This window comes from Setaria italica, chromosome II (genome assembly GCF_000263155.2).
Source record: "Setaria italica strain Yugu1 chromosome II, Setaria_italica_v2.0, whole genome shotgun sequence".
NCBI lineage: Eukaryota > Viridiplantae > Streptophyta > Magnoliopsida > Poales > Poaceae > Setaria > Setaria italica.
The window spans coordinates 23,415,755-23,440,535 of NC_028451.1; the positions used below are offsets into that span (position 1 = coordinate 23,415,755).

A 24,781-nucleotide genomic window follows, 5' to 3' on the forward strand; every position below is an offset into this window, starting at 1 on the left:
GCGCTATAAAAGGAGGACCGAGGGTCCGGAGACGGGGACGAAGACTCTCTCAAGCCAACAGCACAGTCTCACACTCCCTTAGAGCACAAGCACACTCAAGAGACCTGGGATCAGTTCCCTCTCTTGCCCATCTGTAACCCCTACTACAGAACCCCGCGTGGGTAACACGAGCAGCCCTGATACTGGACGTAGGGCCTCCTTTGCCCGAACCAGTCGAACCCCGTGTCTCCCACGCCACCATCCGAAGCCTTACGCGCATAAAAGAAATTTACTAGTCCAAGTCTCGATCCGTAAATCTTGACAACGACAATGATGATCTTAATATTGATGCTTGTCATAAATTGCTTGAAAACTATGCTTGTTTAGTATAGTTGCTAACTTAGATGGGTAAATGAACTTAGAATTGGTGGCTAAAATATTGAAAGTAAGGACCTACACTAGTTGCTTTTGGCAAAAACAAACCCCTTAGCCAAAAAGCCTTGCATGTCTAGAAGTTGGTGGAGTAGTTACCACATGTCGGTTAAGTCTTGTTGAGCATAGTTGCTCAGCCTTGCTTGTGGCACATCTTTTTGGGTGATGTTGATACCTCTAAGTACGCTGCAAGTGGCACTTGGCCTCCCCAACTTCCTCCTGGTTGGACGGTTGAGTGGGATCCCTCCTCGGACGGCGTGGACCGGGATCATTGATGTCATGATCGGCTTCGTCATGATATCCTACAACGACGTTTAGCTTCCGCTCAATTATTTCTATTATTTGAGAACACTACAAACTTGCTTGAATTTCGAACTTGGACTTGTAATAATTTAATGCACATGTTTAATTGAGATGGACTATTATAATCTCTGTAACCACTCGCCTTTGTGCGAGTCTTGCTTTCTTGATCCTAATTTATCGGATGAAATCCGACGGACGACCAAGTTGATTTGCTTAAAGTACATGATCGCGCGTTAAGCGGCTTAAGTGTGCTTTAGCCAAGTTAATTTGGGCGGTTCTGCCACAGCGGCGACGGATGTTCAGCCGCTGAATCAATCTTTGCACTCGGCACCAAGTCTAGTTCCCAACTAAACGACGGCCCTGCCTCCGATGATGTCCCTGCAGCCTCCGCAACGGATCCAAGGGTGCGCGCGGCCTCGAGCTTAGGGGCTTCAGTTCCCACAAAGTTGAGAGGAATGGCATCCAAGACATCTAACGTAGATGGTTCTTCAACTGATGCAGCCTCAGGCAATGGTTCGGGAGCAGGAGTCTGGGGAGCAGCTGGCGCTACATCCTAGAGAGAACCGATCATGTCCTGCAACAACGCGGCCGCCAAGGATGTAGCGTTTGCCCCTACCGCCAGTGCTAAGTTCTCCTCCATTAATTCGATGACAGGCGCAGGGGCTGGTTTCATAGTTGAGCGGCTTTCATCATCAGCTACTGGGCTTGTGCCTACCGCACCAAGTTCAACACTCGAAGATGCCCTACACACAACAAAGCATAAGAACCAAAGAGCAACTACTCGATACAAATTCAGTACTTAAACACAGCGCCAGGGTACTCACCTGGTCGACCGATGAGGCACCAGAGGAGTTTTCCCCACCAAGCGCATTGTCAAGGTACTAGGAATTGGCATATTTGATGGGGCAGGCAGTGGAGCTTCAGGGTTGTCACCAGTACCCGCAGCAATTACTTGGGCAGCGGCAGCCACGTGATCACCACTGGTATCCATGCGCTCTCCACCTCCGAAAATTTTGGACAATGTAGCATCAGACACTGCCTCCGGCGTCTTGACTACTTCACTCATGTCTGTCTCTGTTGATCTGGCTACACTGCCGGTACTCACCGCTGGCTCCTCAGTCACGCGTGGAGTAGTTGTCTCCGAAGCCATGGTCATATTACCAGCGGCCGTATCCGCTGCAACAGTCCCGTCGTCGGTCATTGTTTCTGCAACTTCATCGGCATTATTGGTAGACATCTCCGTGGCACCAACAACCTCATCAACAGCTGCCTCTACGGTCTCGACTACTTCACTAGTAGCCTGCAAAAGATAGAACTTAAAGATAAGTAGTCAAAACTACTTACAACAAGTACAAGAGTATTTGCCCCTCAAGGCCTTGCCCTTCCACAAAAGTTATTACCGGCGAGGGCGCATCATGAATGCAAAGATCGCGCCTAGTGTGCCTCTTAGGCACAGCAGTTCACTGCTTCTTTGGTGGCGATGCCAAATCAACATCTACGTCGTTGTCAACATAGCGTCTCAACGCGACAGAAGATGACTTGTCTTGCTTCGGGGCGCACGGCTGCAATACAAAGTCACCCTCATCGTCACAATCAGAGCTATCAATGGAATCGGTCTCTTCATCCTCCCCCTCCTCCTCTTCCTTTTCTTAGGAATCCCCAGGCAATTGCAGTGAATGCACTGGCATTGCGTTCTTTGCGTCATCCGCACCGGGGGAAGGAGGAGGCAAATAAAACACGAGTGAATCTGCCTGCACAAGAAGAAACAAGTCGGAAAACAACAGATCAAAACAATACAAGTACTCAAAGCACAACAATGATGAATACTTACTTCATTCGGCTTGTTCTGGCTGTCGAACTCTTCAACTGCTCCAAGTGTGCCCTCAAGTTCTTTGAACATCCGGCACAGTCGGGCCCCAACTTCTTCATTAGAGACATCATCAGGCGACATCCGTGAGGGATCATCAAGCCCAAAGTACTCATATGCGGGAGTCTGCTGAAACTGCAATGGCTGCAGCCGTCTTTTCAGAAAGCTAGCACTACGACTACTCCTGTCAAACCCTGCTTCTTCAACACAACAATCTTGGTCAATAGATCAGGTACTTGAATACTTTCAGCAGTTGTTGGTTCATCAAGCCACCGGCTGCTGTACTTTGGACGATATCTAGTAATCTTGGGTAGAGACGGCTTGTGATCTTCAATATGAAACCACTTTCCCTTCCAACTACCATGAGATTCCACTAGCTTATGCTCCAAATACAGATCCCAGTACTGCTCACGGATCTGGAAGCCGGCACCTCCAATAACATGCATATTCTTCTGACTAGGTTGTGGCTTCAAGCGAAAAATCTTGAGGAAGAGATCGAAATGGGGCAGAATCCGCAGAAATGATTCGCACAAGTGAACAAAGATGGAGATATGCAAAATGTTGTTGAGATTGAGATGGACAAGTTGTAATAAGTAGTACTCCAAGAGGCCCCAGAAAAAGTCAGAAGTTGGAATAGCAAATCCGCGCTCCACAAACTAGGTAAATATTACTGTCTCATTGGGGTGTGCTTCAAACATCCAAGCATTTCCATAAGAGGACCTCCAACCCACGACCGCCTGCTCCTATAGCAGCTTGACGTCTACCAGCTCTTGGATTTCCGTGTCCTTCATGGTGGATCGCTTCCAGGCCATCACCTGGTTGGGCGGTGCGGTCTGGTTGGTTTCCCCACATTTCAGCATCAGCAGTTCAAGCTCCTTCCCCTTCCTGGAAGTTCCTCTCTTGGAACCCTCCTTGGACCCCTTCTTCGAAACCTCAAGCTTCTTCTCCATCCTGGCTTCGCGAGCCACTTCATGCGCATATGCTCGGGGGTAGCGGAGGCGGCACGGACGATTCACAAATGGTGTGCAACAGCGCTCGAGGAAAAGTGAAGATTTTCTGAGGAAGAGGCTAAAAGATGCAAATGACAGTGTAAGGGGAGGGGATAACTTTCCCCATCCCTTATAACCGCGACGGAGTCTCCGTGGGTAATGGGCCGATGTTTTCGCTAATTAGAGGCAATTATGGCCTTATCTGCACAAAACAGATTTTTTCAAACTGTTAGAAGCTGAAAGGTCACGGTAACAGATTGAAATACCCTTATACCTCCCGGAACTAATCGGGTAACGGCTCAGGGGCTGCGTATACCGTGCCTGTTGGATAAAAATTTCTTTTTCTTCAAAGATCAAGACAAAGACGGAACAAATGCAGATTGACCCTCAGCCTGATTCTTCGATTCAATCTAAGGCTCGGGGGCTACTCCATATGGAGTGCGATTTTCATCGCACTTCCATATAAAGGTTTGAAGGCAGACTTCTCAGAAACAACGTCAGATGAGGCTAAGAGTACCTTCCAGCCGCATGACAGCACTCAAGTACTCGAAGACTTGGCCACAACCAAAGTACTCGAAGAGCACCAGAAACTAGTCGAGCAACGTCTACAAAAGTACCCGAGGCTATTACATTTGACTACAAAGTACTCGGGGACTTGTCGAGCATACATCCATGGGCCCACCAGAAGGCTTGTACGGATCCATATGAGGAGAAGTACACCAAGATATACCAGAACATGGAGACTACAATACAGGGTGGCGTAGTCTACATGGACTACCAGGAGACTAGTCATAGACAAGGAAACTACTCTTCCGAGTCAGAGTAGAACCTGTAGTCATATCCGACTAGTACTCTTGTAAAACAACTATCCTGTAACCCTGCTCCTCCGGTATATAAGAGCGGGCAGGGACCCCCTCAAACAAAGTTCAATCCAATACAAGCAAACAACACACAGGACGTAGGGTATCACGCGATCTAGCGGTCCGAACCTGTCTAAATCGCATGCCTACGTACACCATTGAGCTCCTGATTTTGGCGACACCCACCAACCAAAACTCTACCTGGAGTACTCCCTTGTTAGGTTGTTGGGTTTAAACACCGACAGGCGGCATAGATGATCTGCTCGTGACGCATTCCTAGCTCGCCAGCATGTCCTTTCACTTTCAGCCTCTTCTCCTTGTACGGTGGCGGTGAGCTCATTTGCCGACACGTCGTCTGGGTGGTGTTCATGCCGTGGATGCCTTTTTGGTTGCTCTTCATCGCTGTTGGCCCCTTGAGGATTGATGATGGCAAGTAGTTCCCGCTCTAGAGGAAAACTAGCCGAGCTTGACGTGATGATCTTTGTAGGGCCGTCTTCTTCGTAGATAAGAGATAGAGGTGTTCCCTCCTAGTATGGGAGGTTGTCAAGGTACGCGACAAGGCATGACTCGTCGTCCTTGGCTAGAGCAGATGGCTTCATGTCGGGCCAGTAGATGAATCTGCCTTGTGGCGTAGATGTGATTACCACGCCCTACTACGGACCTGATAAAGGGATCTCCTCGTTCGGGTCCGAGTAGTAGTCGAGGTCCTCGATCAAATCTGAGTTGGATAGGGATCTAGACAGGTTGGCTTGAAAGATAGCACCCGCGTTTCGGAGTCTGAACGGGAATCGAGTTGTATCGTAGACCGATTCACACAATGGCTCAAACGCCAGCTTGTAGGAACCAATCCGACTAGTGGGAGGGGTCGAGTTGTACCCAGGCTTATCCCTGGAACCACGGAAGAGGTCAAAAATTTTGTTGAATTTTTCAACAAAATCCTCCAAAGCTTAGCGATGGAGGTTGATGTCGTAGTGCTTCTCATCCAGGGCCGGCATGATGTGGTGGTGGAAGTTTGTAGCGCCGTCTGCGATGTAGACCTAGGAGCCGAAGACGAACGTCGTGCCCTCTTCGAACGTGATGGTGGGCTTGATGACTAGAGCCATCGAGTTCGCCAGCGAATCTTTAGCGAGATCCCCTACCTAGCGTGCCAACTATCGGTGTTTAGACCTGGCAACCTACCGATGGGGTACCTGAGGTAGTGTTTTGTACGTGGGGCTCGCCGAAGACTAGGAACTCGAAGGTGAACTCGAACACACGATTTAGACAGCTTCGAGCCACATATGTCACGTAATACCCTACGTCCTGTGTGTTGGTTGGATTGTATTATTTGATGATTGTTTGGAGGGGGTCCCTGCCTCGCCTTATATTGCCGTGAGCAGGGTTACAGGTCGGTTGTTGTACAAGAGTACTAGTTGGATTCGACTAGAGAATCCTACTCTAATTGCTACGAGTAGTTTCCTAATCCTCGACTAGTCCTTGTCCTCCACGTAGATAACGCCGTCCTGCACCATAGTCTTCATGTCTGACACATCTTGGTGTACAGCCTCGTATGTAGGACTGTCCAAGCCTCACGGTGGCCCCATAGATATATGGGCGACACCGCCGTCATCCTCGTTGTTGTCCACGTGGCATGGTGGCCAGGTGAAGGCAGCGCCCTTGCAGGATGTCCTGTCAGGCCTGTCCCTGCCACGCCCACAGTCCTACTTGGGCTTGTCGCGCACGTGGTGGGGTTGGGCAGCGTGTGCAACGCGCTTGCGGTCTCTGGGCTGCTCGTCGCTCTTGTCACGCCTGTCGATGCCTTCGCGCCCGCCAGCCCGCCTGTCTTGCTCCTCTCGCGAGTGTTGTTCTTCCTGGTGGTGGACCTTCTTGTCCCGCGCCCCCGTGTGTCGCAGCGGTCACAGGAGCCTTGTGGGGAAGCGCACCATCAACAAGCCCATAGAGCCATTCATACCGGCACTTGACTGGCGTGATGCTCATCGGGTTGTTGACCGCCTCCTGGAGGTTGCGTGCTGCCACCGAGTAGTCCTCGAGGAGAGGCATGTGGATGAAGACTTTGTAGCGGCATCCTGTTACCATGGCTCCGATGGTTGCTCGGCGGAGACGAAGACAGCTGATGAGCGATTAGAGGGCTTGTGGGTGAATGCCAACCACACCCTCTTGGGGATCTCACTTGGATTCGCTATCCATGCCTAGAGCTCGATGTGGCAGGTGTCTGCTGGCTAGACGAGGTCCGTGATGATGCATTTCAGGGCGCACTTGTGCCCGACGATCTCTGGCGTCCAGGCATGGGACAGGATGCTATCCAAGCAGTGGCGCACCCTGTAGAAGATACGGAAGCCGAGTGCGTGCGTCAGGCTACGCTAGGTGTGGAGGCAGATGTCGATTCCTCACCCGGTGAAGCGACCTCGGTGTCGGGCCTCGACGGCGTGGGCAGCGTGCTCGAACCGGACCAAGTAAGGTTCAGGTTGGTGAAGCATGATGGTGACATCCCCTTCCTTAGCTGGAGCTTGTCGACGAGTAGCTCCGAGATGTCGTGCGCCCCGGCGCTGTGCGGCAGATGCAGGGCCTATGGGACTAGGGCGCAGGACTCCCAACCGCGAGCTTCGCACTCGAGATCGAAGGAATTAGGGATAAACACCGTCTCCATGTCAGGATGAGTGTGTGGATCTCCAATCACCATTGTTGGGCAATACGGGGGCGGTGGTGGACGTAGGGGCGGCGACGATGGTAATAGAGGAGGGGGAGGCGGAGGAAGGAGGTGGTGTCATGGCAGGAGACTTGCGGACATGGGGACAGTCTCCCTCTCGGTGCCCTGAGCTGCGACACCGGAAAGCGGCAGACGGGTCCCTGCACTGCGCTGCCCGGTGCCCTCTAGAGAGGTAGATGAAGTAGCGCCCCCAGGTGATGCGGTTGAACTCCTGTAGTGCCATGGTAGCTGGCTATCTTGAAGGCTTTGCGTCGTTGCGCCACCATGAATCCGTGTCGCATCGGCTTGCATGACCCCTGTGGTAGCTGACGTAGATCCATCCCTCCCTCTGCAGAGCTTCACTAGGGCGGTCATCTTGCTAGCTCTGCCACGGCCGGTCGATGAATTGAATGCGGCATCCTAGTGTAGTTATCGCTAGCTTGGGGCGGTAGCTCAGTGGAGGCCGGTGAGGCTCCTTGAATGCGCCGTAGTGCACGGCCTCCGCATAGGTAGGGGCTCGATCTGTCGATGCTGTGGAAGTTGAAGATCCTCCGGATCCAGGGCAAGGCCATGGCTAGCCGGATCTGGGCGGATTCGATCCAGGCCAGGCGGACACCCCCTGGAAGAAGCGATCCCACGAAGAGACGGGGACCGGGTTGGCGGTGGAGCGGGGCTTAGGTGCGGGTTGGCAGCGGGGGTTCTTGGGGTGGAGGTCCAGCCACTCCAGGTGGTGGGGGAGGAGGGTGGGGGTTAGGAGGCACAGTGGAAGCCTCCTTTTTCTCTTTTTGAAAAGTCATGGTTGGTTCTTTATGTTCGTTCCTAAATGATCTTCAGTAGGTTGTTATATTAATCAACAAGTGGAGTACAGTAACATTGGACAACGTCTAATAGCTAGTAAATTATTGGAAAGACGTTTTTGTAAATATTTTTTGGTTGAAGTGCCTACTTGGCAACACATGGCTAAATTATATATATTAACATTATCACTTACACCCCGTTTGGATGTAGATATTGAAGCTGGAATTTGGAATTGGTATTGGTTATCCTCAATGCTTGCTGTTCGGGTGTTTATAGAATTGGAATTGGAAACCTGCTGCAATACCGAACGGTATTGGGCATACTGCCGCAGCCCCTCGCGCAATGCCGAACCGTTCCTCTCGGTATTCGCTGAAATTGACCTCCCCCTCTCTCGCATCTCTTTCTTTCTCCGTCTCAATCTCTCTCCGCCGGGCACCAAACGCTACAGCTCCGTGCGAGAAGGCGGCGTGGCCTTCACCAATCAGGCCACGACGGCACGGGTGAGCTCCGCCCCCCCCCCTGCTCTCCCGGTCTGCGTCTTAATCTCTCTCTTCGTCTCAATCTCTCTTCGTCGGGCATCCGATGCTGCTCCTCGGGGAGAGAAGGCGACGCGGCCTTCACCGGCAAGGCCATGGCGGCACGGGTGAGCACGCGGTGGTCCCATCACCTCATAGGCTTCGAGTGTGAGAACGAGCGCACGAGCTTACCCCGGCGAGGCGACGACTCACAGTTGAGCCACCTGCATTGAAATCTTTCTCCAGCGAGCTATCTATTGGAATGCTCAATTTTTTGACTTGTGGTTCCATTTTGCTAGTGAGATTCTTGATTTGTTGCATTGTCGTTCGATTCTACTGCTGCAGTGCTTGATTTGTTGGTCGAATTTTGTAGAATTTTGATTTTGCCTGTAGGTCCTAGTTCAACGGGAGTCCGGCCATTTGTTTGCCACCGGGTATGAGTTGACGAGGTCGTCCGCGGTGGGGTCGAACAGCGGCTGGCCGCTTGGAGGCCTGCTTGTGCGACATGGTGGCCTCAGCGGCTTACCCTCCGACCGCCGCGTCATTGATGCCGCTGGTGAGGAAGAACAGAACGAGAGAAAGAAACAAGCAAGTCATGGGCATAATCGTCACTTCAATTTGGCTGGAAAAAAATTGAAAAGAAAAGTAGGAAAATAAGCATATAGAGAAGATGTTGACTCTCAATTTCATGATCTGAACATCCAAACACGAATTGGTATTTGCCGTCTCATTCGATTCCAACTAGCAATTCCATGTACATTTAAACAATAGATTTTGTATTATAACCTATTTTCAATATCATTCTGCTTTGGTATTGAACTCAATTTAGTGCCAAGCTCTTTAATATATACGTTCAAACGGACCCTCAAGCATGTGCACACTCTAGCTAAACCATTTACACACAACTGTGATGCTCCAATCACCACCAAACAAGTCATCCGGCCCAGTCTCTCGTGCACATAGAAAAGTGCTATCCCCATTCGATTGGAGACACCTGGCTGGCTACACATCACCCGAAGACCTTTTCTTAAAGAGATTTCGTTTTCACTAGTCCTATGTCTCAAAATTCAAACATCACAGTTGACCATTTGTCTTCGTACAGACTCGTACGTGCAAAATACGTTCGAATTCCTAGCCATTCCACTGGGACCCATGACTTTTCTTTTTTGTTCGAATAGGACAAGCACCAAGTTAAACATCCAATGCATCAAACAGGAGCATCGATCGAGCAGCAGCGACAAGGACCTGCCCTGCCCGCCCGCAGCACGAAGCACCAGCGTTGCACGCATCCTCCTCCGCGTCCAGGAATCCCGGGCCCAGCACGCACCCCGTCGCCTCCCCTTCGCCGAGCCGCCCCGCCCGCGCCACCTCCGATCCTTCTCCCCTCCCCTTCCCCTCCCCTCCTTTCTAGAACCTCCTCCTCCTCCTCCTCCGCCCCCCGACCTTGACCGGACCGCGCCCGCGCGAGTCTAGTGGGGGCTTCCGGCGCCGCCGGCGGGGGTGAAGATGGCGCTGGAGCTGAGCCTGGCCTCGGCCTCGGCCTCGCCGCCGGCGGGCTGGCTAGCGCCGCCGCCGCCCCTGGCCCCGCCCGGGAAGGAGCAGCAGGTGGCCGGCGTGGGGATTCTGCTGCAGATCTCCATGCTCGTGCTCTCCTTCGTGCTGGGCCACGTCCTCCGACGCCACCGCTTCTACTACCTCCCCGAGGCCAGCGCCTCGCTCCTCATCGGTATGTACGCGGTTGGCCGAACCACTAACACGGGAGTGAATTTGGGGGAGTAATGTGTCGTAATGGATCAGCACGGGGAATGATTTTTTAGGGAAGTAAGAGGGTCGAATGGACCCTTACCAGTGCGACCACTTTTTAAGTATTCGAGGCTGAAATGTTAGGCATAATGTGTACCAGCAGTCGCGTGCAGTTGATTCACTTCGAGCGATGATTTTGGATGCTAGTGGTCTTAGCTACCAAGTTCATCAGGCATGCTTCATTTAGTTTTCCACAGAATTGGAGTGTCTCCGTATAAAATTGATTGTTAACCTGTCGATCAGTTCATCAGCACTTTTGTTCCTTCACATGCTGATCAACTCTTCAGTACTTGTCTGAGGTGCTTATAAGTCAGTCATGTGTCCCTCACACAATGCCTAACATTCAGTCCAACATCTCAAGTCTCTTTTACACTCTGAGTAAAAGTAACTGCTTAATGTTAACTCTAGATGCCATCGTATATCAATATGGTTTTTTGGTGATCCTGCCCGTACTTTGATGTGCAATTGTGTTTTCACCCCCGTTTTTTGAACTTAGTGATTTTGCCCTCACCTATTCACAAGTCAATGTGATTTTGCCTTTGGTCTTTGCGTATTTGCCTCTGTTTTGACCGTTGACTAGGGGCAAAATCGCATTGACTTGTGAGTAGTTGAGGGCAAAATCACAAAGTTGAGAAAATGAGGGTAAAATCACAATTACACTTCAAAGCAGGGGTATGAACACAAATGCCCCCATCAATATTTATCTGTAATTTCTCTATGTTGCCTATTGCTTAGTCCAATATCACAGAAGGTGACTCTATTTGGTTGGTATTTATTACAAACTGACAAAATTCAACACTCAGATTCATTATCAAATTTATGAATGATAACAGTATGCAAATTATAAAAGAAAGTTGATCACCAGCAAACTTATTCAATCTCACAATTTCATGTGGTGATTTGCAGTAGTTTATGTTGATCAATGAGAACCACTGGAAAGTAGTCTTGTATAGAAAGTGAAGCCAGCTACTCAGGATAGCCAACCAGTAAAACAATATCTAGGGAGAAGTAAAGCTTCATTATTCTTGTTCTTTATGTATATTCTTAAATTGGTAGTGCCCTTTAGATATGCTGCATAAGATTTTTTTTTTCATTTTGTTCATGCATAGCGCAGGCATTATTTAACTCTGGAACTGTCATGTCTGTATTGCAGGTCTAGTTGTTGGTGGCCTTGCTAATATTTCAAATACAGAGACCAACACTAGGTTTGTATTGTTTTACCAGTTTGATTTACTATACACCTGTTTTATGTTAATGAGTAACTTAGATTTACACACGGTTTGAGCATGTTCCATTGATTATGTCTTGTTCATTTCAATTTGTAGGACGTGGTTCAACTTCCATGAAGAATTCTTCTTCTTGTTCTTATTACCTCCGATAATATTATATCCTTTCTTGCAATTCTTTTCTATTGTAATTGTTGATTTTTTTAATGGAAAGAAAGGTCTACTAACTCTCCTAATTCTTATTCATAAGCATCCTTACTGGAGTATTTCCTTTCGAATATTAAATTTGTATTCCTTGACTTCAATATACTCAATCAGGATTCAGCTTATCTCCGGTAAGTACTTCACAACAGCTAAATTTTTTGTTTATCTAAGATACTTTTTAAAATCTCTTCACTGGTTTACAGAAACCATTCTTTGCGAACTTTGGGGCTATTGTAACTTTCGCCATTCTTGGGACGTTCATTGCTTCTGTTGTAACAGGGGTTCTTGTGTAAGCAATTAACAAACTCTATTTGCTAGATTTGCTGAAATCTTATGTTTCCTGAGCCTATCCTTTATTGTACTACAGCTATCTTGGTGGGCTGACATTTCTAATGTATAAACTTCCACTGGTTGAATGCCTTATGTTCGGTGCCCTTATATCTGCAACCGATCCTGTCACAGTGCTATCAATATTCCAGGTACCTGGTTTTGTGTTTGTTTGTCAGTGTTGAACTTGTAGTTTGCTGTCATCTTCAAAGCTGTTTTATAGAATGTTTTGGCCTTTTCCTTATGATTTTGTTATGGAATTAATGCAAATTTTGTTTCACCAGAACAGAGGTCTTCTTTAGCTGTAAAGTTATTGTAGATTTCATTAGTATAGTGAAGTTGTGCTAAGCAGCCATTCTTGCATGCTCCATTAAAAAGTCCTTAGTCTTTCATTAATCAGATTCTGTTGTTCCAGTGGTACCCATGACCCAAAATTAATGGAACATTCTTGGAGAAGGCAGCAAATGTCTGATTCTGAGGATTCCATAAACTGACCATACAAAACTACTGAATTTGTTTCTGTGCAGGAACTGGGCTCTGATGTTAACTTGTATGCTTTGGTGTTTGGAGAATCTGTTTTGAATGACGCGGTCTGTTCTTACTTCTTTCCAGTGCATGCAAGAATACTAGAATAGTCAGTACTTGTACATGTGACTAACCTACTGTCTCGTTGTTTGGAAAGGACAGATGGCAATTTCCCTTTACAGGTTTGCTTCTGGCTATGATCTGATGCATGTTTTTTCAAGCCATGTGTTTCTTGCTTATGTATGTACTTCTCTTTAGGACAATGTCATCAGTCAGAAGTCATGCAGCAGCTGGCGAGAACTTTTTTATGATGATTCTCCAGTTTCTTGAGACCTTTGTTGGTTCAATGTCATCAGGTTGCACTTCTGCTCCAAATTCAATTGTCACATGGCTTTAAAGTTTATGAAATTGTGTTATTTACAATTGTGTCTACTATGGAGTTTGCACTTCGCAGCTTGAAAGATTAGTACCATTTTCTTACAACGAAGGCTTGGTATCCTTCTGAAGCTAAAATAGGCAATTCACAAATGTTCTAGGTGCAAATTACATTTAAACTGAATCTGTTGCAGCATTTGTCTGTTTGGTTGTTTATACTTTACTATCTCAACATAGGGCATGCACTATATCATGTTGCCAACAAAATATATAATTGAATTTTGGGTTAGTATTGATCAAAAGGTAGATGGTCACATTATCATGGTATCAAAGCATAAAAGAGCACGCTGTTCATGTTTTGTTTCTTTAAACTGGCCTGAGTTAGATTCCTATTCTTAGCTTCTGACATCTATTATTTGCACCTTTACCTTTAGGAAACAACACTCCATTAGATCAGTGATGGTATCATGTTAAACTGCTAAAATTTACAGTGTAAGGAAAAAATAAGAAAACTGCTGAAACTTAACCCAAAACTAAACTGATGAAACGATATTTTAACTACAACAATTGCATATTGTTTCCTTATTTTTCCTTCTTTGTTATTCTTGAATGACAAACCGGAGAAAGCACGGCTTAAATAATAATTCTTCTAAACCCTTTTTGTTCTTCTTAATATAAATGATACACAGCTCTCGTGCATGTTCGAGAAAAAAAATACTTCTTGCATATATCATCTGATTTAGGGATGGATTTTTATGGGAATAAAGCCTATTGTTCATTATTAGTTCTCTCTGGTTTAGTGTATTTTCCCGTCATTATCCAATCATCAGCTTATATAACCACTGCATTTCTTGATTTTCAGGTGTGGGAGTTGGATTTATCTCTGCTCTTATATCCTTTTCCCTATGTCTTAAATGCGAAACTTTGTTTCTATCATATGAATGCAATAGCTATAAACACCTTTACAATTTCTGTAGGTATAGTGTAGTGTGCTTTTGCTTTTGCATCAGATGCATTTTTGAGCATATTTTTTTTTTGAAAACTACTTTTTGAGAATTTTTTAGCATATTTTGATGTCACATCAATATGTTGTCTTTAGGCAACTTAGACTGCAGTATTTCTTTATCACATTATATTCTGAAACAGCAATTATTTGGTCCTTACACTTTTTTAATGTAACATGCCTTATTGCTCTTCTCACTTAATACATTTGAGTGGTTAGTGAGTCAGTAGTGCTGGCTTTTAGTAAGGTTGATGTAAAATTGGAGCATTTCGGCAATATTATTATGTGCCAATTGCGCATGAGTTACTATATGATCTTGTGAGCCCTTGACCACTCGTTACCTGTTCAAGTATGCTGGATTGGACGTTGACAAGTAAGTCATCATGCTTCCTATTTACATTTTCCTGTTTCTTTTTTCTTTTCAATTTTTTATGTATGTTTAATGCTTAATTTGCTGTTCTGTTTACTCTTTCAGTCTGCAGAATTTGGAATGCTGCCTTTTTGTTCTCTTTCCATATTTCTCGTAAGAAAACTTCTAAACTTCAATACTGTTTTTTCCTTTCTGGGAGATTTGTTTCAATGAACTTTGTGGATTTTTTGTAGGTATATGTTAGCTGAAGGACTTGGCTTGTCAGGGATTGTTTCTATATTATTCACGGGGATGGTAAACACTATGTAAATTATCGTATTATATCGTTCATGTTTATATTGTGGCTATGCCTTACATACATTTCATATTTATCCTCAGGTTATGAAGCATTACACATTCTCCAATCTTTCAGACAATTCGCAGCGCTTTGTTTCTGCCTTCTTCCACTTACTGTCATCTTTGGCTGAGACATTTGTGTAAGAATCAGCAGAACTTGTAGTTGAGTAATTGTCTAATTGGTAAAATATAACCATACACTTTGTTCCTTATTGGCTGTTCCTCATTTTCTTTTAGGTTCATTTACATGGGCTTTGATATTGCCATGGAAGAGCACAGCTGGTCACATGTTGGCTTCATCTTCTTCTCAATTGTATCCTTAAAAGTCCTCTTTTTTCAAAAGAATAATACCAATTGTGGCCTTTAAATTATTTAGTTTGACTTTGGTTCCTTGACTTGCTCAAAAATAGATATTCATAGTTGTTGCAAGGTACTGCTACGATCTTCCTTTACCACTCTAGTTGTATTGCATAACCATATGTCTGTATTTGTTTCTCCATAGTTAGTAGTGAAAGTCATTGTGACCTATATGATACTTTATCATTGTGCAATGCCCATGCTGAGATTTGTATGTGATGCTCATGCTTTATCATTGTGCATCTATGACACTAAAGTACTCTCGAAAAATGATCTATACTAAATATTTGTCCCATCATATCCAAGTTAAGCCTCAGTGATGTAATAAACACTCTGCTGCAGTCATACCAATTTTATATTCAATATGTGGAGAATTTTTATTTGTTTTGTCTCAAGATAAACTGATGCATCTTTTTAATGTATAGGGCTGTAAATGTCTTTTCTTGTGCATACTTGGTTAACATGTCTCGGCCAGAACATCGCCGTATACCTCTAAAGCATCAGAAAGCACTTTGGTTTAGCGGTTAGTGCCATTACAATTATGGTTTTGTATTGTATGCGACTGACAGTTTTATGAAGCTCACTGTTACTTTGGGACAAACAGGGCTTAGAGGGGCCATGGCTTTTGCCCTTGCTCTCCAATCTGTGCATGAACTTCCTGAAGGACATGGAAAAACGATATTCACTACTACTACAGCCATTGTTGTGTTGACGGTACTTACTTATTTTTGACACTTGTTAGTTTTAAGTCAATGTATTAAATAGCGGGCTAAGCCATTTAGCGGCGGCCTCCTCCAAAAGCTATTAAAAGCTATAGCGGAAGCTATTTCATTTAGCGGTTTTATAAAAATATGAAATTTTTCAGTTAATCATGCACAGAAACATGGACCTAAGGAAATTTTATGAATACTATGCATGTACAGGGCTACAGAAGAACATTTCTTCGTGTCTATCACTTCAAAATTAAAAATTACAGTTAGGATTTTGTACCGCTATCATAGTTTTTTTAGCAACTAATGGGCTTTTGGGCTTCTATGGAGAAAATGAAGCGTCATCAACCTGCATAGCGGAAAATAGGATTAGCGGTGCTAAATAGATTTCGCGGCTAAGCCAAATAGCGGTGTTTAGCGGAGCTAAAGCGTCCTTAGCGGCTATAGTGGAACAATTGGCGATAGCGTGGCACCAGCTCTCTAATAAAGCTATAGCGAGGCTGTAGCGGGCTATTTAGAAGACAAAGCACACTTCAGACAAAGAGACAGGACTTATTCCTTGAGATAATGCCCAAGGCTTGTAGTTCAGTTACGACTGTGCATTTGACCTGTAGCATTTACTGGTTGCCTATTGCAAAGCTAAATATGCATTTCGCAAATTCATTTATTAAATGTCAGTAGGAACTAATCAAACTGCCATGCGCAGTCAAACAAACATGTTATGAATTCTATGTAAATGATTGCAGTCAAGTATAGAATACTGAATTTCTTTGACCGATTATGCCTAATCATGCAGGTACTTCTTATTGGAGGGTCGACGGGAACTATGCTAGAAGCTTTGGATGTTGTTGGAGATGAAAACACATCAATAGAAGTAAGGTTCACTTACACATTTTTCCCCTAGAGATAAATAACTAACTTTTTTAGCTTATACTCCCTCCGTCCCAAATTTTAAGTCATTTTGGGTTTTCTAGGTTCATACCTTTTACTATGCATCTAGACATAATATATATCAAGGTGCATAACAAAACCTATGAATCTAAAAAAGCCAAAACGACTTATAATTTGGGACAGAGGGAGTATGTATGAGATGTGTGACTATGACCAGTATATAGTATTGGGAGTATCTATCTAATGGAATTCATATTTCGGTATGGGCACATGAACATTCAATTTCACTCAAGCGAACTATTTATTGAATTTTTACTTTAAAATTATAAATGGAAGAATTTTTTTATTCTTTATACAAAATTGAATGTATGATACTCAACTTGGATGGACCCTGCAAACTTGTATGACAGTGCTAAAACACACACTATTGTATTTCTAATTCAGGAGATGGTTAGAGAGTTGGCTTTGTATATATGACTAGTGAAAGTCCGATTACTTACCCATGTTTAGTGGAAGTCTGATTGTTTTATCCACATGTGATTTCATGCATTTATGTGATTTTTTTGCTCTTTTAATGTCATGCTAGTTCCTTGCTTTTAATATAGTTCATTTCTATATTGCACCATTCTCAGAATTATGAGGACAACAATGGTTACATGCCTCCGACTTATGAAGAAGGTACATCGTCTGGTGGAGGATTGAGAATGAAACTGAAACAGTTTCACAAAAGGTATTTGTTCTGTGTCTCCATTTGCTTACAAGTCATGACAATACAAACAAACAAGTCATGATGATACAAACAGTTGCTTACCCTTTTTTCTAATGATGGTGCAGCACGACATCATTCACTGCCCTTGACAAGAACTACCTGACTCCATTTTTCACCAGTCAAACTGATGATGATGACGACGACTTCAGTGAGTAACTTACTTCATTTAACAAATGTGCAGTAAATGAGAGCTAACACTAGGCTATATTGATAATTTGTGTGCAACTTGTTACTTGTATGGCATCATTCTTCATCCTCTGGTCTCTATTATATCTCGTCAATTTAGTTAGCAAATTCATGGTCCGCAATTAATTCTATCAATAAACACTGATTCACCCACTTCCTTATTTCTGAAATTGTTTATTGTTCTCTGTTTGATTTGTGGCAGGTGAGCAACCCCAAAACCGAAGAGTACGATTTTATGATCAATAGCAGAATTTGAGATTCTACTTATCAAGCTAAATACACGGAGCAGAACTGGCATGAATGATTGCATGTGCCATTCGGTTGAACCAAATATAGGATCATACTTAGTTGGGTAGCATCTGTATACCGTAGGACAGAAATCAAAAGGCTCAAATCAACTCTTCCTCTGGGGATGAGGATTGCCAGGCCACATGTATATATATATCTGTATTCTGTAGGCCTCTTTGAGATGATGGTGGAGCTCCAGATGAGAAGCAGAGTATTGTTGGAACTTTGGTTATAGCCCTTACCATTAGGTTAATTGTAATAAGCCCCCAGACATTCTCACTATTTACTATGTCCGCTGGGAGCCTGGGAAGCGTTTGTTGTAACTTGTAAGTGGCAGATTGGAGCAGCAGTCTCACTCTGGTGTTGAAGTTCTAAACTGGACAATGTGGGAGTACGAAAATATCTTTCAGCTAAAAGTGAGATAGCCCAGTCTATAAACACTGACGTAGTTTGAACACAAGGTGATTCGCGTAATGCAATCGACAATTTCAGAATTGAGCTTGTCGGGAGCTTAAGTTTTGGTGGCGCGTTAGCATTCGGACTAATCATTTTCTATTGAAAATTGGGAACATGAACCTGTCTTTCGATCGATGTAAGTTGGGGTTAGCCCATTTGTATAAAAGAGTACATGAAATCGAAATGCCTGGCATTGACATGCACTGACGTCTGAAGGGTAGAGAAGACTGCTCCCATAGCGCACTGAAGTTGGCACATCGCACTGGTTGGGTTCTGTTTGTATCTGTCACCGAGACCATGAAATTTTTGATATCTCAATCATGTTTTCTGCTGAGTTCTGCCAGTAGACGATTAATATTAACCTATCCATTTGACCTCCAAGATTGAACGAGAACACAGTTGAGTTTAGAGTCATCATTCCTCTTAAGACAAGTGCACCTCCACGCATTTCGTGTTCAATTTTCCTCTTCAAGTCACTCCTGGCACTTTGAGTAATAAAGATACCATAGGAGAATGATAGAATAATGTGTTGTCCCAAATCCTATCTGAGACACCAGAGTCATCGCATCATGTTATGATGTAGCGGAGCGAAATGGCTGCACCACGCGCCACTAAGGGCAGCTTTAGACCCCCTTCGGTTAGACCGGAACGTGTTCCACCCGGATCAGCCTGGCCCGGTTTGAAATCGGGTCCGATCTGAAATAGCCGATCGTTTAGGTCTGGTCCGGAATGAAATCGGGCCCATCTGGTCCGTTCCTCCCCATCCTTGGTCAGGAATGAAGACTGCTCGTCGATGGTTTGGAACGGATTCTCTTGCGGGCTTACGGCGAAGCGCTTGTAGCGCGCGAGGTGACGAGGCAGCGACGCAAGGTGGTAGCGCGGGAGGTGTGTGAGATGAAGCAGAGCAGGCACAAGCGCAACGGTGCCGCCCCCGACGCGGACACCACCGTGGTGGTGGTGGTGCTGGGAAAGGGGGGTGAGGGAAGGGGGGCGAGAGGGGGGTGGGGGTGAGGCGGGGGCGCGGCCAGAGGAGGAGGCTTGGGCAACTCCTCACCGGCTCAGTCCCAGCATGCAGGCGCGGTGGGCGGCGACGGCGTGACCATGGATGTGGAAGAGGTCCACGCGTGCCGTGACCTTGGGTTGGAGCTCCCCTTCGACTGCACCGTGGAGATCCAGCGCTATGGGTTGACTTCTAGCCCCACCCACACCACCACCAGCGGCACCGACTCCTCCGGCGTCATCTCCAACCCCGGTACGATCGATCTAGTTCACCATCTATATATAGCTTTGGATCCTGGCCAGCTATGTTCATTGCTTTCTGGATGTTCATTGCTTACAGTCAAGTACAGCTCTATTTGATCCCCTATTTTCTTTCCTCTCCAGCCGAACACTGCTTTTGAAAAGGACCAGGTTTGATTCTTGGGCCGGATCCATTGGTGACCAGGTTTTAGTGAGCCACCTAGATTCACTCGATCCGGCCTAGGAATGAAAACATGCCTGTTTCCAAACCTAGCCTGCCGAACGAGGCCTTAATGTGTGTTGTGTTCTATCTTCTGTGGAGGTGCTACGACTACGAGGAAAGAGATGACCATCCCACCTGGAGCGCCGGTGCTAGCTTGGAAAATTTTTCGTGAGCCAAAGTTAGCACCCTGAACTAATGTATAAAATATATTTTCCTTGCATGTAAAAGGGTGGATCAAGGTGTGGGGAACCAGAAAAAGCTAGATGGGGGAGAGTATTTTATTTCTACTGTAGGACAATGGTAGGGTACTAGCCTTTGCTAAACGTTATAGCGTTTTGTTCGATGTAGCTAGCTAATAACGTGTCCTTTCTTTATACTGTTAAAACTTGAACATGATTAACCCATGGGATCACTAGCCTAAAAAACAATGACATCTAATTCCGTAATTGATTAGCACTTATTAATCTTATTCATTTCATTGAGATGCCCGTAGCGTGTGTTGGTTTCCTCGTAGCAGGCACACACCGCTGGTAGTGTAGATCGTGGCGGACGGTCATCGACGAGGGCCTGCAATGACGGGACGAACTTGGTCTTCAAGTTGCTGCCGAGCTCCCCCATGCTCGGTAGGTTTATTGGATGGTTTTGCTAACCTCTAGTTACCGAGAGATGAGTGATCCCCCCTCTTCAGAGCGTCTTTAATGGTGTAGCTTAGAGCTAGCTGAATCAATAGTTTAGCTGTTGAATAGTGGAAAAGGAAAAGACTAGCATGGAGATAAAGAGATCGATAGTCTCGAACGCTTTCCGATGTACTTCTCTCACACTGCACAATACTCAATGCTACCTTCACTCCTCCATATTAAAGCTCTTAAAATTCTTAGAGTTAGTGCTAGCTTATACTGTTGGAGACACACTTCCACTGGTAGAGAATTGGCCTTTAGTCCCGGTTGGTAGGGTGCATATCTCTCTGATATCCATCCGGGATAAACCAACCGGGACAAAAGGGGGTGGTCTTTAGTCCCGGGTCTTTTAACCGGGACTAAAGGGCCTGCCACGCCAGGCGCGGGACAGGCCCTTTAGTCCCGGTTGGTGACACCAACCGGGACTAAAGGGGGACCTTTACTCCCGGTTGGATTTCCCAACCGGGACTAAAGGGTTACCCTTTAGTCCCGGCTGGATTCCAACCGGGACTAAATGGCGCCTGCATGGCACTGCCGTGGCGCTTGAATTTTTCATGCATGCATCACGTATACGTAGTACCGCGGCCCTTTTAATTTGTTAACCTTTAGTAGTTGAGATTTTTTTAGAACGAAATCAACTAGTATTTAAACGAATGGGATTTGTAATTATACAATTACTATATATATATACACAATCCTTATACACAATTCATATACACAATTCAACTAGCTTAGTACAAATCGATCATAATTAGCACGTATTATATATACAAATAAATCAAAGTATCTGTCTACAATCTTCCCGTCGTGGTGTTGCTGATCGGAGTGTCTAATTGTCGCCCATCGTAATAAAATTCTCCTTTTGGATCTACTACCTCATCCATTATGAATCCAATGAGACCTTCACATATTGCCGCTACTCTTTCTTCCTTCAAGAGTCCTTGTTGAATATTTAACATCTATAATTTGGAAATTTGTGAATGTTACACGAACAAATACATATAAGGAGCTAGAAAATAATTAACTAGTAATAGTTTTATTTTACATACTTTAAAGTTGTGCGGCGTCATCTTCGGTCCCTTGGGTCCCATAAAACTGTGCATGTGCTCACAGATGTAGTAGCCACATAGATTATTCCCGGGTTCCTGTCTTAAGCACTTCAGTGCGGAAAAAAATAAGTTATGAAATATTCGTGTTATACAATGTAATAAATGTGCAGACTTCATACGTACCGGGAAGTCTGTGTTCCATGTAAGTTTTTCTTTGAATGGACCTTTGTGTGTCCTTATGAATTGTTTCCATGCGCTGCGGATTAGAATAATGAATGATATAGTGTAACAGGGATAAAATTTAGGAAATAAACTTTTGCATAGAGATAAAGGTCCAGAATTATTACAAGCCTAGCATGTCTTGCAATTCTTGGTAGTCCACCGGATCTTTCCTTAACGAATCGAAGACAGTGACGTGGCTTCTTTCAGGCTCAATTATAATAAGGATCCAGTGGAAGCTGCGTGCGTAAAATGTTCATGCATATTAGAGCTAACTAACATGTAGAGATAAGGAAAAACACATCGAAAGTAGACGGTATACACACACTTACTTGAAGTTGTATGGAAGTAGTATGAAATCCTTGAATGTTTGTTTGTCTAGGAAGTTGTATATTTCCGCAAAGGTTTTTTCCGGCGCTAATTGTATCTGTTGTTGGTTAACTACAGATGGATCCATGAAGCCTATATGTAGGTACGCCTCTTGGCGGCATGTCTGAATTAGCATCCTACATGAAATGGAAGATGAAGTTAGTATGGTGACGCACGCCAAAATTTACATGTAGAGATAAACGAACACTTACAGAATCCAAGCGCTGATCAGAGAGACGTCCAGGGCATCATGATGGTACACTTCGTATATATCCTTGAAGTCTAGCCACAACACTTTCTCCCCTTCACCGTGAAAATCTATCGGTTTTACCTTCATGCCGATCATCTCCCTCGAGTCGGCGGATGCCATCATGTACCATTGATGGAATGCGTACATCTTTGTTGATAGCTTCCGTACCAATGAAGGCTTTACTAGAGGTTTGCCTAGCTCATAAGGCCACTTCGGCTCAGGGGGCGGTGCAGTTGGCGTCTCAACTTGCCCTATGCATTCATCAAGTCCCAGACCTGTTTCTTCCATGAACTTCAATACATTTGCTTGTTGATCCAAGGGCATTGCTTTGACCCGTTGAGCATCTTTTTTTGATAAATGGCTGAGGTCGGGGACTGGACCGCTGGAAGATGACTTTCCTTTCCTTTTATCCTTTTCATCAGCCTTTACTAGAGCCCGTTCATAGTTTGACAAGAGTGGTATCCTTTTCTTGGCTCCTTCTTCCATCCTGATAAAAAAGTTTAAATCTCGCCGACTTACTGGCGGTGGCTCCATCTCCCTTGCTTTTTTCTCTTCGGCTTGTTTCTTGAACCACTCACTGGCCTCTCGTTGGATTTCCGCCCACTGTTCCGCATGAGACATTGCCTCAAAGCGTTCCTTACGAGTCACTTCAGGCTCCTTTGTTTTCTTCTTTCTCTGTCTTTGCTTGGGAGGCGGTGCTCGTGACTTCTTTAGTGGTGGTGCAGGTTCCTTCAAGGAGGCCGCTCTTGGTGCCGGCGACGGTGATCGGGGAGGGGTGTTGTTATTGTCGTCGTCGCTCCCAGCACCAGGATGTGGTGGAGATGGAGACCTTGATATAGATGGAAGGGACGGTCCTAGAGCAGGAGATGACGGTCTCGAGGTATGAGGAGAAGGTCGCTGCTGGGGATCTACGGGGAGCGGTATTGAGGTCTGAGGAGATGGCTCCGTGCCGGGAATAATGATGTAGCGTTTTGCCATAGAATGATCCCATGAAGCGCATCTGCCAATGTCTTTTCCCCGTCGCCTCCCGGGAAGTCGAGCTCTAGACCTTCATATTGGGGATCAACTATTTGCTCTACGCAGACGCTGGCGTAGCCTGTTGGAATTTCCATGCCATGACTGCTCTGCCCTGCCAGGGTTGCTAACGCACTCCCGTATGCTACCTGTACATATAGCAGAAGTAAACAAGTTGAACTCCGATCTCGAGGCCTGGATCAATTGACAAGATTGCATAAATATTATGTATAAGTATACCTTAATAGTGAGGTTGCCGACCGGTGCATGCAGCTCACATGAGGTCCATTGTGTGATGGCATCCACAGGGAACCGTTGCTCCTCCACGGGTAACCTGGGCGTCTGCGCATCGGGGACCCCTGTAGAAGCACAACTGCTCAAGAGGCGTTGAGAAGGGCTGGCGGTGTTAGGATTCGGCAATGCTCCAGATTGGGCCAACTCCGCAACTGCGTGGGCCACCCGCCGATTGATTTCATCCATCATTCTTTGTTCTAGCATCTGCCGCCAGCTCTCCTCGATCTGTTCCTTTCTTCACTTCCGGCTTCTGTACGAGGCGCTGTCGCCTCGGAAAGCAAACTTCCACGGAACCACCCCAAACCCTCGGCAACGTCCTGGGTGCTCTGGATTACCGAGGGCCAATGTGAGCTCATCATTTTCTCGGTCCACCTTCAACCTCCCAGCCTTAGAATCTTCAATGTTCTTCATGAGATGTTCGGCCTTCTCACGTATTGTGTCATTAAAAATCAACGTCCCATCCTCTTGGCTTAGGGAGCCTCCATGAGCGTAGTACCAATTTTTTGATCGTTCAGGCCATTCAATAGTTGCAGGTACGATTCCCCGTTCGATCAGATCTTGTTCCATCTTCCTCCACTTGGGAATTGCTGAGCCATACCCACCTCGCCCCAAATGATGGTGGTAGCCCTTCTGACTAGCATTTGCTGTGTTGGTCATGATCTTTTTCACACCTTCTTCACTCCTCTTATATTCAACAAATGCATCCCAGTGGTCCCTCAACTTTGGCCACGTGTTGAAGTCTGGAGTTCGGCCCTTCTTGATGTAGTGGGTATCCAGCATCTTCTTGAATGTCTGGAATTGAGTAGCCATCTTCTTAAGCGTCCACGCTTTGACATCCTTCTCACTATATCCTTCGGGGAATGTGAAATGTCTCTTCACGTCTTCCCACAACATATTCTTTTCTGTCTCTGGAAGGGCGTACGGATTAGTGCTTCTGCCCTTCCATTCTCTGATGCTGATAGGCACGTTGTCCCGGACGATTGCCCCGATCTGACTCACGTACTTCTTTGCTACTTTCTCGGGAGCAACCGGCCTGCCCTCTTCTGTCACTTCCGTGATGACAAGCCTCCCTTCCATCACCTTTGTACGACCTCGGGTCTTCTGCCCTTGTGTCGATCTGGAGGGCTAACAGTTCAAGATTCGTTAATTAGTACGTAGTAGTAACGGTGGCGTGAAACAATACAAGAATGGT

General features: G+C 45.6%; 1 protein-coding gene across 2 annotated transcripts; it reads left to right on the top strand.

Moving 5' to 3' along the window:
- The first annotated feature begins 8,300 nt into the window (after window positions 1-8,300).
- LOC101764939 (sodium/hydrogen exchanger 6) lies at window positions 8,301-18,239 on the top strand. 2 transcript variants are annotated; one of them, XM_022824187.1, is made up of 22 exons: window positions 8,301-8,414; window positions 11,386-11,437; window positions 11,558-11,617; window positions 11,769-11,793; window positions 11,866-11,951; window positions 12,030-12,141; window positions 12,517-12,579; window positions 12,677-12,696; window positions 12,773-12,870; window positions 13,752-13,780; window positions 14,234-14,265; window positions 14,368-14,415; window positions 14,496-14,556; window positions 14,641-14,738; window positions 14,836-14,911; window positions 15,009-15,028; window positions 15,381-15,478; window positions 15,560-15,669; window positions 16,462-16,539; window positions 17,189-17,286; window positions 17,391-17,473; window positions 17,714-18,239. In XM_022824187.1, exons 6-22 carry the CDS (start codon window positions 12,055-12,057, stop codon window positions 17,755-17,757), a joined length of 1,143 nt encoding a protein of 380 aa, XP_022679922.1. In that variant the 5' UTR covers window positions 8,301-8,414; window positions 11,386-11,437; window positions 11,558-11,617; window positions 11,769-11,793; window positions 11,866-11,951; window positions 12,030-12,054; the 3' UTR covers window positions 17,758-18,239. The 2 variants fall into 2 exon arrangements, with proteins under 2 accessions (XP_022679922.1, XP_004956447.1); XM_004956390.3 differs by lacking the exon at window positions 8,301-8,414 and adding an exon at window positions 9,662-10,155.
- The last annotated feature ends 6,542 nt before the right edge of the window (window positions 18,240-24,781 follow it).

Coding starts and splice junctions, on each gene's coding strand:
- LOC101764939 (XM_004956390.3), top strand. CDS start 9,936: ATGGCGCTGGAGCTGAGCCTGGCCTCGGCCTCGGCCTCGCCGCCGGCG. Junction 11,952..12,029: donor GTTGTAACAGGGGTTCTTGT/GTAAGCAATTAA, acceptor ATTGTACTACAG/CTATCTTGGTGGGCTGACAT. Junction 15,479..15,559: donor GAAAGCACTTTGGTTTAGCG/GTTAGTGCCATT, acceptor TGGGACAAACAG/GGCTTAGAGGGGCCATGGCT.